Source organism: Branchiostoma lanceolatum, chromosome 10 (assembly GCF_035083965.1).
Source record: "Branchiostoma lanceolatum isolate klBraLanc5 chromosome 10, klBraLanc5.hap2, whole genome shotgun sequence".
Taxonomy (NCBI): Eukaryota; Metazoa; Chordata; class Leptocardii; order Amphioxiformes; family Branchiostomatidae; genus Branchiostoma; species Branchiostoma lanceolatum.
Window position 1 is genome coordinate 13,243,867 of NC_089731.1, and position 14,340 is coordinate 13,258,206.

General features: G+C 39.7%; 1 protein-coding gene across 2 annotated transcripts in view; it reads right to left on the reverse strand.

The window, feature by feature from the left end:
- Window positions 1-14,032, reverse strand: part of LOC136444127 (protein amalgam-like) — a 52,857-nt gene extending 38,825 nt beyond the window's left edge. Inside the window, exons 1-8 of one of the 2 annotated variants that reach the window (XM_066441631.1) lie at window positions 13,894-14,032; window positions 8,165-8,518; window positions 7,185-7,478; window positions 6,055-6,333; window positions 5,351-5,581; window positions 4,480-4,542; window positions 4,076-4,258; window positions 3,364-3,739 (exon numbers count right to left, since the gene is read on the reverse strand). In XM_066441631.1, the coding sequence (XP_066297728.1) occupies window positions 3,672-3,739; window positions 4,076-4,258; window positions 4,480-4,542; window positions 5,351-5,581; window positions 6,055-6,333; window positions 7,185-7,478; window positions 8,165-8,518; window positions 13,894-13,936 (1,515 nt within the window). In that variant the 5' untranslated portion in view covers window positions 13,937-14,032 and the 3' untranslated portion in view covers window positions 3,364-3,671. Of the gene's footprint in view, window positions 1-3,363; window positions 3,740-4,075; window positions 4,259-4,479; window positions 4,543-5,350; window positions 5,582-6,054; window positions 6,334-7,184; window positions 7,479-8,164; window positions 8,519-13,893 lie in introns of those variants that run through there. The other variant, XM_066441632.1, reaches the window with a different exon arrangement.
- Between the last annotated feature and the right edge of the window lie 308 nt (window positions 14,033-14,340).

A 14,340-nucleotide genomic window follows, 5' to 3' on the forward strand; every position in this document is an offset into this window, starting at 1 on the left:
AGGTATGAGTGCACTTAGATCCCTTTACACTTTGAGCATTTTCTTTATTCGCTCAGGCGACTTCCAGGACTTCCCTACTTGCCTAAAGTGCACATGACTAGATTATGGTCTTTGACTATGAAGCAAAATTATCACTCATGTAAGAGAATTTCAATGCCACGTTGAGGGTGACTTTGAAGTATGCACACATCGCCTATTCTTGTCATCAGATATCATATTATCTAAATAGTAATGAACATATATATCTATCAAATAGATATAACTTAACTTTGAACATCATTTCGTGTATTGATCCTATTGCGTCCTTTCGTGACCCAGTTAACACAGTCTTGCTCTTCGCACGAGCGTGAAAGTCAGGTTAACATATTTGGAATATTCAGTAAAATTTGCATAAAATGCCTCTTCAGAAACGCGATGCCATGGCAACACGAAAAATGATAAACTTATACTTTTATCATAGCATTGTTGCCAACTAAATTTTAGGAAAAGTCACCAAGTTTGGTTGTCCTACCATACGTCGTTTGACAGTTATACGATGTCAAAGTTGGCGCGGGCATGCACTTTTACCCCCCCCCTGTCTAGACATAATTTCGTCTATTGATCCCATTGCGTCCTTTTGCGACCCAGTCAACACAGTCTTGCCCTTCGCACGAGCGTGAAAGTCAGGTTCACATATTTGCAATATTCAGTTTGTAAATGTAATGATTTGACAACTTAGATTTTAAATTCTTCTCATCAACAAGTTGCTTCCTCACGCGAAGCGCATGTCACCGGGCACTCGATCGCTGCATTTGCGGTACGGTTAATTCTGCTAAATTCCTTTGTATCGTTTTTCTGTGATCTGACGTCGTTTGTCTAAATTTAGCTCCAGCCTTTTCCATCTGGGGTCCAATTTGACGCAGTGAGGCTGATGACAGAGGTCGACTCGCAGGTCTCTAAAGTGTCGCCATTGGCCTTCTTCGTCTGCTATCCACTCAGGGGAAACAGCCTTCCTTGAACCACCCTCTACTTCAAATATAATTTTTCACTCCCTCAACGTTTACGATGTCAGACTTCTGGCGTGTGCGGTTGAAGTCAAAAAATAGCCTTGCATAACGGGTACACTGAAAACATACACGGCTTGAATTAAGTTGGAAATAAGTGAAAACAAAACGAAACACAGAAAATAAGAATAAAGAATTTGCTGCCAATAATATCTTAGTAAGGTAAATCAAAGTGATATTTCCTATGCATAGATACATAGTATCAAGCTTAAGTCAAGTCAAGGCCTTCATTTTTCGTTGAATGCTTGTTCTGCCACACAGGACGAAGTTTGTGAGCTTTATAAATTTCAATAGATTAATGAATAAAAAGCTCTTAGTATGTTTTGGTCATTGAACCATGCCACTTGCATAACTTAACTTATTTCAGTGCGACTCTTTTGGGCATTGGTGTCAAAACAAAGTACTGTCTAAAAATAGTTTTAAAAAAATACCTGGTGACCTCACCATGACCTTCATTATTTGCACCCCCTAGGTTCAGGAATGCTTCTTTAAACCTGATATTCAGATAATTACTTAGGGCCGTTTGACTTGGCAACTCTTAAAACAGCTTGTGCCCTTACCACCATAAGAACGTGTTGACATGACCAATGGTGAGCCATTCTACACAGGGTAGAAGATAACATACATTACCGTCCTTTTCGTGTGAATCGGTATGAATAATTGTACTCATCACTGGGCCCTCAATGTATAAGTTCCCCAGATACAGCCGATTTGGGGCTATACCAGCTTTATAGATTCCAGATCTGGCAGATTTTAAAAATCAAAATTTCACATTTGCCCAAAATGCCAATTTGGTAATTGGTTTAGTTCACATCGTTAAAGTTGGTTTATCGAGATTGTTAATTTTGTGCGCATCCCATATCTAAGATCAGGTAGCTTGTAAAATTATGTCTTTCAATATCTTTTACGATGTAATCTGTTGTGTTCTGGGAGCGCAGATTGAATTTACCCGTATTTGCACGGATTGAGTTATTCCATGTCTTCCTTGGGGGTATACGTAGATTCGCTACCCGTATCATATACAACATTAATCATACGGCACATGTCCTTACTTGACTCCATCGTAGGAAGGGGGGCAATTGAGTACACTGGTATGGTCGTATCATATCATCATCCCCGGTGCAATGCATATTTCACAAGCAGTGTTATGTAATAGTGAATAGGATGCTTGGGGTGTTGATCCAAATGCCTGGGAGGCTATGTGCCCTTCATCTGACCTTGGCACCCTCTGCTAGAAGCTGAAACCGTCTTCATGTTCCGGGGCTATCATCTACAAAGTAATCAAGCAGTGGAACTTGAGCCAAAACTGCGTCAGTGGGATCAAACTTTAGCACTGTAATTCACTTCTCCAACTTCTTATCGCAATGCACGAAAATTAGTATTTCAAAAGATAGGACTCTAATGTGTGTATGTGAAGCCTTGCTTTGATGTAGCGTGTTCAAGAAAAATAACCCGTTGGCTTCAAAACCAAGTTGCCATTCATGCTTGCACAGCTCAACCAATCTGATCACGGAGCCTGCGGGGTGTTCAATAGTGTTGAGATCTGGGCTGCCGGAAGGCAAGGCCACTCTATCCTCTGTATTCCTGCATCCTTGTGGGAGTCTGAAATGACTCTCATTCTGTGTGGACGGCACGTGCACTGCCATCTTGCAGAATGGCCCTCGGTCACATATTGCAACGATTTGGATCTAGGAAATGTAACTAGGTGGAGAATGGTGTCCCTATATATTGACGCATTGAGGTTGTCTGGGATGATTAACCTGTTTTTTTCCACTGGCATCTATACCATCCCACACCATGACGATGACTTTAACAAATTTAATCAGTCTGTGTGTGCAACAGTCGGCATGCATTTAGGGTTCTCCTCGCTGTCTCCACACTTTGATTTATCCATCCAACAGTCGAAGGGTGAATTTACTCCTATCTGTCGATGTGAACCTATCATTCCTCCACACACTGTTCCATTCACAATGCGGACGAGTCCATTGCAAACGAGCTTGGCACTGAGCTGAGTGTTCGACACTAGCAGGGAAAGTTTGGCACTTTTTTTCTACAACCCACTCGCGTAAGCAGGCCTGGTGCTCGCTCCATGAGATTAAAATCATAATGAGCTAGGTATCATAGGAAAATGACATTACACAAGCTTTTCAATAATATATGATACATGAAAGTTTTAAAACTTGTTGTGCTAAGTTTGTATATTCTGCATAAATGAGAAGCATGGTCTTGTTGGAGAAGCTTTAGTTATCAGAAAAAGCATATACATCAGTCCTTTATAGTTTTACTTAATAAAGTATATGTTGGCTTCTCATAAATTGACGAAACAAGTTGTTGAAAGAACTTCGAAAGTTTACTTTCTGATATGTTAATCCATGGCTGTTGTGCTTGAGTTTTAGATAACCTAATGAACAAGTAGTGATTACAAAACGATTGATGATTACAAAACTATGGAAAAATTCAATACAAATCATGTTTTTCAATACCGATCAATATTGTTTGACCACTTATTCGACCGTCCACTTGGAAATTGGGCACTTTGGTCAGAAGCCATTAAAGACAATTGTTTAGTCAAACACGGAAGCCACTACAGTTGGCCATCTGCAGCTAGGTGTGAAGGCTGTTGTAGTGTCATACTTTGGGGGTGGGCCGTTTCTCGGATTCTGCCAGTACACTGTAGGTGTGATCATCCTCAGCCGCTGAAAATAAGGGATATACAATTGAAATAATGATAACAAATAGAATCCGGTGTAAACTACAAATGGATAAGAAAAAATCGACGTTCTCTTACCTCCCTGAAATATTCTTGTAAATTTCGTGACAAAACATATCACAACGACGTACATTTCACACATTATATGTTTTATTCTCGGGCGCATGCCATCCTTGGGTTTTTAAACTTTTGTCCATGTGCCAAAGTTCGCGTTCTACCAGCCTGTCGAACAAACTTGGATCCGTTCAAACGGGAACAAACGGGAACAAACTTGAAAACACATCAAGACAAACAAACAAACAAACAGACATAATGGCAATACCTTCTGAAGCAGAGATGAAGATGACGTAGTTGGACGGAAAGAGCCCCACCCTGCCTGCCGTGAGACCCAGGCACCAATCGCCAGCTTCTCCTTCTAGTACTTCAATCACATCTCCCGCTTCCAGACGTAACTCGTTATCGTCTCTTGGTTTGTAATCATACATAGCCCTGGCGTATCTTCTTTCTACGAAATGTCGTTAAAGATACTTAATCTTTAGGGCTACGTAGACTAATAGACTATATCTGTATCTCATTACCTACTTTAAGACTTGGAGCTTTTTGCCATGCCATCATATGCATTTACGTGACGAGTGTTCGAATCAGGAATTCGTAATTATCGTAAATACTAACTTCTATTGCAAACTTTCTGTGGGTAATAACGAATGCTTACATGCATCTTCGTACCTTGTGTGTTTTTCCGCAACGTGTCAATTCCATTTTGATCCGCCGGGTGGTATTCTGGTTTGTCTGGGCGGAAAGTAATATCACAACATTGGAGAATGGTACGATAAACCACTGCCACCAAATATGGGTTAAACAAAGCTTAAGTGGAAAACGGCTGTTACATGTATATGATGCATACATATGCATGTTTTGATTTGCAACATTATCAAAGGGTGTATGGTATGATTGAATCCTAACAAATCTATTTCTATCAATATTGCAAGAGCAATTATCATTCACAGGAACATTATGATAAATGCTAATGGCCTCGCCCTTCTTAGATTGCATTATCGCATTCTCACTTTTATTGCTTTACACCAAAAATAGGGTTAACGAATTTTGATTTCAATGATTGTGCCATTGTAATGCCATTTATTTCCAAAGACACTTGTTTAACGAATTCCATTCAGAAGACTGGGCACTACGTTATCCAAGGTGGCAAAGTAAAGCTTACTATATACACTTATTACAATTCATAATCCTCTTCCAAGGTCCTTTAAGTAATCGGATGCTCTCTGGTCGTTTTTGCTAATTACTACCTTCTGATTTCCATATCACACTCCACACTCCAAAATTGCCAAGCCTCCCATTGTCCTCTATTCCCCGCGGTGGGCTCCATAACAGCGAAATTACCATACAGGGAAAATAACCCATTTAGCTGAGCTCACTTGGCTCCTTGCTGCAAAATACCTGAACTATCGGCTTCGTCCCGGTCATTTTCTTTCCACCTAAGGGCGGTTATCTCTTTCCAAAGGAATTCTCCCGTGTAGTCTACGATATGTAGAAATCAAGAAATGATAATTAAGCTATAAGCTCTACAGGAGATCTGTACCTGGTGATACTGAATGTCTCCGGGGGTCTTGACCCTCATTTTTACTAGGTGCAGCGGGATCTCGTCTTGATCCGATGTCGTAGTAAAAGGCGAACTTCTTCCTTTCGTCTTGTTTCCGACGCCTCCTCAAGACGTATCCGAGAAGGCAGATACAGATAAGGAACCACAGGCCGCCTGCTGTGGCACCAATAACTATGGCTAGAGCTGTAGCGGTGATTTCCTTTTGAATGCCTGTGTGAACAAAATTTGAATGGGGACAAATTTCTGTTGGACACCATGCCTTTGATTGAACCTCAAGCAACTGTTAGTTGTACTCCAGACTTTTTTCGAAGATATGTGAACAAAGTTATCTGGTAACAATTCCATTCCAACAGCCTTCAAGATAATTTTTACATTTCTGTTTGACACCATGCCTGTGATTAAGCCTCAAATGATTGACAAAGAACTCTTTCATAGCCCCGGGCGCGTTCTTTTCTCTTAACACTCACGTTATTTATACCAACGTCCGTCAAAGTAAGGTACTGAAGAGAATTAAATGATAAGGCTCTCGCAATAAACCAAGATAGGTATCGCACAAGAGTCATGAATACATACAGAATATCTAGATTGAATATTGAGTCTGTGCATGATCACCGAGAACTACAAACTACATAGTAGGAATAATTTTTCAAGTGTCAATTATGTTATATCTAAACTGTACGTACCCGTCACAGAGAGCTTTGTTGTCCGGACCTGTCTCTGTCCCACGCCGTTAGTTGTTGTGCATGAGTACGTTCCACTGTCGTTAGTTTCTACACTGTTCAGGACAAGGGAGCTGGTACGGACATCGCCGGACAAGACGTAAGAATTGGCCCTTAAAAGTCTTCCGTTTTTAGACCACGTGATGTTCGGAGTTGGGTTGCCATCGGCCACACATTGAAAAGTCACGTGGTCGGAAACGCTAACGTCCATAGAGTCCGAGATGCTAATAATCGACGCAGGATCTGTGAAATATGCATTAATATTAGTAGTAGTACCTGTAAGCAAGTAATAATCACATTTCGGCTTCATTATTTTTGATACCATTCACTAATGAGTAATAAGTATAGTTTATGGACAAGCAAACTGCCCCATACAAATCTGCCAACTTGTTTTACCATGTCTTAAAGTATCAGCAGATGGTATATGTTCGTTTCAACACCTCCTACTTGTTTTTGTCTTACTAATCACATACAGCTTTCCTCAAAGAAACCGATAACATCAGAATCACCACCGTGGAGCCGGAAAGTAAGACTTCTACACCCAAGAGATGAAAGCGACTATTTTATCAGATCTTGGCATCAGTGAATGACCCAAACAAATGGAGTACTCAGAAACGAGATCGATAAGATGTGAGCCTTCAATAAGGACGAGAACTCTTCTTCATCCGGAAAATGGGTGCCGAAGCCCGTTTTATTACTCGCCAGAGGTCCAAGACGTAAAACAGGTGGGGCCAATTGTCGGTTAATGATCCCTGCAATGGACTGAATGGAGAATTTCTGATTTAAAACAAGATATGCCCTCGGCCTTTTAGTAATAACAAGCGCCTAAACGGGGCTTTTAGCGTTATAAATGGTCAGTTAGATGAGAGCGAGCGTAAAAGAACTGAGATTATGTTACTTCAATATGCCATATAAGTAAGCCGTTTCTTCCATTACTGCACATCAGCGACACATTACTGTCACTAGATTCTGCTCTTCAATATATGATATTGGAGGAGAAAAAATGATCTTGCCAGGATTCTACTTTACAACCCCCCTTTTTATCACGACATGGGATTGGTATTGGCACTTATAACGCACCAGTAAAAACTCACATTGCACTCTAACCAGCATACTTTCAGCAGCTGGCCGGACGGGGTGTTGTACAAAACAGGTGTACAGCCCTGCATCAGCTCTCGTCACGCGGCGGATGACTAAAGATGGTGACTTTGCATTTCCGCCGGAGTACTTCCCCTTGTAGCCGTTAGCTTCGATTCTTCCGCCGTCTTTTTCCCAGTGAAGTGATGTAATGTTGGGTTTAGCGTCTCTCACAGTACACATCAGAAAAACAGTCTTTCCCCACGTCGTGATGTATGGATTGCTCGGTCCAACCTCTAGCTTTGGTGGGACTGAAATAAATATTTGAAAGAAAACTCTTAAAGTTGGTAAAATGTGAACAATACATTCAAAATTTATTGCATGCAAAAACATGGCAAGTACAAACAACACATATCATAATGATAAATGCAGTGCTATTAAGAGCCACATCCAATATTATGCTACATTCTAAAATGTACTTGGTGCTAGTATTGTTAGGTTTGATTTCTTCTTTTAAAGCAGTCTCAGACGAATATACCCACTTCTTTTATAATTTGTAGGTTCTTCAATTTTAATAGAAGAGTTGTTTTCTAATGGTCAGGAATAATGGGAAAGAAAGTGTATAAGAGATTCAATTGATTTCGATAGCTCAAAGTACATCATGACTGCAATCATCATAATCTGATTTACCAGCGTCACGGTTTGCCCTCCTTCTGTGCGAGTTCTCTCGTTTCCTTTAATTTGAAACTAGAAATCACATTGCTTGAGACCACTAATGATATCAAGTGCAAATTACCATCGATTGTTTCCTTCCTTGCCCATGGTCTGCCAAGTTCTATGCAATAAAACCAATAAACTCATTACAAAATAAAGCAAATACACTGAAGAAAAATTGCTATTGATCGTAAAGAAAACCCATTAGGAAAGTCCATTCGAGTGTTTATAATGATTTGTCATCTTCGCTAAGTCAAGTACAATCGAATGATTAGAAACTAACCATGTAGATCCAGGCGGATGAATTTTTCGTCGGTGCCTCGTTCGTCGGTCATGATTGACAGGGCGTACATCCCCTCGTCATCCGCCGTCGTACGATCAATCCGCAGGGATGCTTGTCCCACCAACTGGGCTCTTGCCTTATAGACGCCATAAGCACGTCTTATGTTTAAGTCAGGAACATAAGAGAAGACACTTTGTCTCTGCTGGGATGTGCTGTCTATGTCAACTTTGTGCCATATGATTGAAATCACTCTGTAACTGGTGGAGTACTTTGCAGGTAAAGTTGTGGTATCACCCAATGTCGCTTTCACAACGTCCGGAAGGTTTATTGATACAGCATTCTCCGCCTCACAATCTGAAACAAGAAAATAAGTTTATTTTATTTTAGCATATTATAAACATTGAAATTACTTGCGAGATACGAAGGTCAGGTAATCTTGAGACAAAATGAGCGATTCTATGCTACTAGTGTGGCTGTGTGGTGCTCTGTTCAATATTAACATCTTCTCATCCAGGTAATCAGATACTCAAGGTAACCTATACTCAAGGAACTGAATGGATTTTGAAAACGGTTAGACGTTTCACTTTCCGGTGGCATATATTGTGTCTTCATACTTTTTGGTTAAAACTTGGTTAAAACTTGCTTAACGCTAGGTTTTGGTTCTGTCACTGACAAAAAGGTAGTGAACCTCTGACTGTTTGCAAGTTGCTTGAGTAACTAACTTTGCAATTTTGAGACTAATATCAGGAGATTTCTCATGATTAAGATACAATTTTTTGTTGTGCCCACCTGGAACAATCTTTGTTTAGTAACTTATAGCTATGTAGCTTGCAGGAAAGTTTTATCTTCAATACTAATACATGTGTCATTATATCATTGAATTATTATATTTTTAGAAGATTTCTACATGTCAGGCAAATCGTTACAAAATGGACTACCTGGAAAGACACCTAGTTTGTTTAGTTTACTTAGGATATTCATAAGTAATGTATATATATATATATATATATATATATATATATATATATATATATATATATATATATATATATATATATATATATATTTTGTATTATTAAATACATTTAAAATTACGGATATTCACATAGCTCTACGTTGATTAACTTTTAATGAAAGTACAACTAATTGAGGTTACACAATTACTTAGCAAACCAAACGTCGATTACTTATTAGGCGTTGACAAGTAGTAACATAAAGGCCACGGTTACCGCTGAGTGCCCACGTTCGTAAGCCAATCAGAACGCCTCTCTGGGTTGGTAACAGAGGGGTGGAAGAAAATCACCCTGTGGAGCGGCACATCAATGTGCCTAATAGCTCGTAAAATTAAAACTATGGGGAGGGAATAAATGCTTTGCATTTCTAGTTATGAATCCGGTGTGACAGGAAGATGCTCAGGTTTTAAAACTGATATACCATTTCTCACGTGAGGTAGACGGCAAATCTTCCCCGTACATGTCATCAGCCATTATAATATTAATGTTTTAGGACGACCCAACATTCGAGACGACAATGTACCTGAAATTCGAAGCCCCCTGGTGCAACGCTATACAAATGTACAAGCTATCAATAAATATTGTACATCGGCTTATAATAATCACACCAATACATTCCATTTGAAAAGTCAATAGTATATCTGTGAAATAATCATGATAATTGCCCTTTAAAGTATCTATTGGAAAAGTTTTTATCCAATTTCAACACCGTGATAAGTGTAACAGAAAGCATGTTTTGTTATAAGAGTAGAATCGTATCTTCCTTACTGTGTTCTACATACTGTGTTCATCATATTCACACGTTTAAAGCAAGAGGTGGTAAAGCGGCGAGTTTACGATGGTACATTTCATAAAGACTTGGCATAAAGGTTAATAGCACCGTTAGCGCAGTATAACATGGCTGTAAACGCCATTATTCTGAATCTATATTACAGAAATTACCTCAGTTATCATGGAAATTGCAGATTAACGAAATGAAACACCTCAGTTGTGGCTTAATCCACCGTGATTCTGTGATAGCGTTGCGACGTTGACGCCATCGTTTACGACTCTTATACAAGTCCTGTGCTGTAAGTAGTAAAACGGGAAAATTAGGTGTTATCTGACCGAAGACAGACGGCCCGGCGTTACCAGTGCAGCCATCCGTGAATGTCATCTGCGGAGCTTCCCGGTAGTAAAACACGCCCAAAAGTCCGGAACTAGGGACTTAGCATCTAAATGACTGCAATTACGTTCCTTGCTGTGAGAAGGATTTGGGACCAAAAAAGCAATTTGAACTTAAGTTTTGATAAGACGTCATAGAATCTTATGACGTTTAGAAATAGCATTCTAGTAGTCATCTTTGTTTCTCGTTAATCTATTTATGGAAAGCTACACAACTCCCGACCGCTCAACGTCATGTTGACGACCCGTTAGAACTTATCTATCATGTATAAGGAAACTTTATTACCAGGATATAGACATACCCTGTCTCGATTTATGAGTAAGAAATATTATATTTCAGCATTTGACTCTTGGGATGGATATTATTACCAATTTGGACATGTGATATATCTTCAAATCTCGTTTTCATTCTGCTGTAGATCTAAAGATTCTCCAGAGTGCTGAGTAGATTCTGACAACAAATTTTGCTGTTTCGATCATGTTTCTTTTAAAAGAATACTTTCACCTTACGTTTTGTAAAATAAAATAAGCGATACATCTCGGCAACAAAGATCAAAGACACCCAACGGGGATTAATTAGGTTGTTCGAGTCTGCTCAATAATTAAAGAAGAAAGGGTTTCCGGGAACCAAGCTGTGATTAATAAGACACGGCAAACTTTCTTTAGAAGGAGTACCAATCGATTTGCTTCCTACGGTTGATTGACGTATACAAGTATCGATCTGTGTTCTACAATGGAGACCGTCGTCATCAGGACTGCCACAACTATAGTCATTACTTGATGCTCACATATTTCCTCACTGCGTTGCATCTGAATCTAAAAAGGACCCCATTGACTTGACAGGTTGATTCCTTCTTCAACACACGAATTGTTCTAGAACAAGAAAGGCTTCAATGTCGTCGTAAATCACGGAACGGTTGACCGGTACATTTTAAGATATCTAACAGTACTTGTACCATTATGTCGAGTAACCGTCTGCGTCATGCGAGATCGATTCGTCCCAACAAATTGCAAATTGAGAAGCAGAAGACATCTCCGGCACATCAGTCTGAGAAAGAATTTGACAATCTGTCTTACTGCTAGCTTGATGTCATCAGGTCCTTATATCAGGTTCATTATGTGGTTATAGGAAGATCTGTGGTTACTGTACGTGTGGTGTATCACTGGAACTGCTTTGGGCTGTATGAGTCAGTATTTAGCTATATCAATAAAAAAAAAGATATGTACTAACTTATGATCTTTATCTAATAATTAGCCAATAGAATTAATAGTCACAATTGTCAAAATTATGTAGTGTATCACTGGGACTGCTTTGGGCTTCGATTAGTGTTTTCCTTAAGGTTACGGTTAAGGTTTTCCTTCGGGACCAATGCATCACATAGAAAGTGTTCACTGTGTACATGTTCAAAAGCAACATCCAATTATAAGTCGATAGTAGCAATAGCATTTGATTAAACATATATGTACTAACTTTAGATCATTAAATCATAATCAGCCAAAACATCTAATAGTCAGAGGTGTCAGAAGGAGTAGACACGGTCGAACATTCAGGTGAATTCAGTTCTTTAACGTTAAATGGGAATTTTAAGATTCCTTCTTCAATACAGTTACGAGTGTCAATCTAAACTTGGTTGTACACAATTCAACCCCCATTAACATTAGTCCGCCGGGTTACATTAATCCGACACTATGAAAAGCAGTGGGGTTTGCGAAATCTGTAGTGCAGCACTCTCAGTTATGCAAAAAGTTTAGAAATACAGGCGTGCATTGTACTGGGGGGGGGGGTGTTGGGTTGAAGATCTGTAGTTTTTGGCCGTATCTTTTCAGAGTGGTAGAATTGTGTACCATGGTGGAATTATGTTAGTAGTTACACCGTTCAGCACATACAACAGTTGATGGAGAAACTCTCCCGACAGATGATAGTAGAAACACAATTAGCGAGATTTATCGATCGCAGTTCTTGAAGGCTGCTGGGATCTTTTGAACTGGTTCGGGTGACAGCCAGCAGAGTCCACGTAAGGCCGTGAGACATGTCAGTTTGGGAAACAAAGTCGTCCTATTCTATCTAAATGGAAATTGTATTACATGGTGACACTGACGCTTTTCCATCACATAGATGCCACGCTCAGGTGAGGTAGTTGATCCTTGGATTACAAGGCAATAGGCGCTGATGGAACATTTCCAAACGGTGTAGTACTCGACTAACTTCTTTGTCAAGGATGTGAGCTGCATACTGAAGTCGTTGATGCATCCCCAGGTGGCAGCTGCCATGGCGGGTACTTCAATCATATGAATAGGCTTCGGCAGCCAATCGTCTCAAGTGCAATGCTTATGAGAGATAAATTTTCCAGTAGAAAATGACTTTTTACTCTGGGCAATACGACGTAATACAAGCATCAGGAAGTGAGTTGGGCTAATCAAGGTATACGTAGTTGAACTAATGTAATTACGATTCTCTCAATAGCTTTACACAAACGGAATAATATTGCAATGATCAATTGGATTTCCAATGATTGCTATCTAATATTGCTGTTATCGCCATCCGGATTTTCCATAACTATAATCATTGCATCGATATTGTAGCTACCACAGTAATTACGCACAATCCCCAAATGACATAATTTAAGATTTAAGTTTTCAGATTAACTTTTTTGGCAAGCACACTTAGATTTGTTTCGATAACTGAACAATCTTAAAGACCAAAAAGTACAGCAATCCAACGAGGAATTGACGATGAATATCAAACTTTTGATATCTCACCTTCAAGGAAAATCCATTAACAAACCTATTTGGCTATCTCAAGTGAGGTTCACCTTGTGCAGAGATTAGAACGCACATGCCATTTTCCCATGACGTGTGAATGTATTATATCATGGGACTATACTAGCAGCTCAAGTAAAACAACAGTGGCACTGTTGGGACTACAGTTCTAGCTGTTAGCTTTCACAGTTTAATATCAAAGAGGAATAGATTGACCATGATTGGATCTCGTTGACATCTACCACAACAAACTATGATTACAGTACGAAAAAAGAATGTCAATAGCAAACCTCTGTCATAGATGATTTCGTAAAACTAGTCTAGAAATGTGCGGCATAGAAGCTACATGTACGCGTTGTATGTGCAGACGATTTCCCGGTACGTTTTGTACGGAAATGGCATATTGGCCAACTACTGATAGGCTGAACACTGTACATGAAAAATCAATGTAAACCGTCTGTTTGTAAATGCGAATTATTGGCCTAGAATACAACCTGCTGTACTTTTACTTGCGGAGAATGATTTGTAAGGAGACTTACTTCCCAACATCAGATTTCCTGAGATAGTTTATGGTGCATCACAATATGTTATTAATTTCCGTGGAGAACATGAATGCACGTGGGATACAATTAGATCTATCTGTATCAGTAGACATATTGAAGATGCAACATTTATCCCCCTTTCCCATTTTACGCCCCGGTCTCAATCTTATTTAGGTTTCCATCTAGGTTTTCAAATCTCCCTAAAATGTATCCAATTCCAACACTTGTTATCCCTTTTCTGTGACCTTACCTTCTAAGAAGATAGTTCCGATGAGGATCTGGATCAGCAGCATCTTCAACAGTCTTCACACTGGAACGAAAATCATACATGAGATTGGTCACAAGCTTCCGAGCACACGCGCATACGCAGAATTAATTTCTCCCTCTCTTGATTCTCTCGCTGAAATAACTCCATACTCAGTACGCTGGCTTCACGAGGCCTTATCGGAGAAAGTCTCGTGGCTCCAATTGTTAATACAAAACCGCAGCATACGCACCGTGGCTGCTCTCCGCCCTCCTCGTCCTGCTGATAATGACACAGTCAAAGTAACGTAATTGCGTATAACCTAAGAAAGAAATCCCAGGTGGATTCCTGTTGACTGCACTGACTCACAGTGTCTGAATACCGATACAAGTACTCGCTCCCTTTAACCAAATGGCGCACTACCACAAGCCTTCACACACCGATGATTTCCGG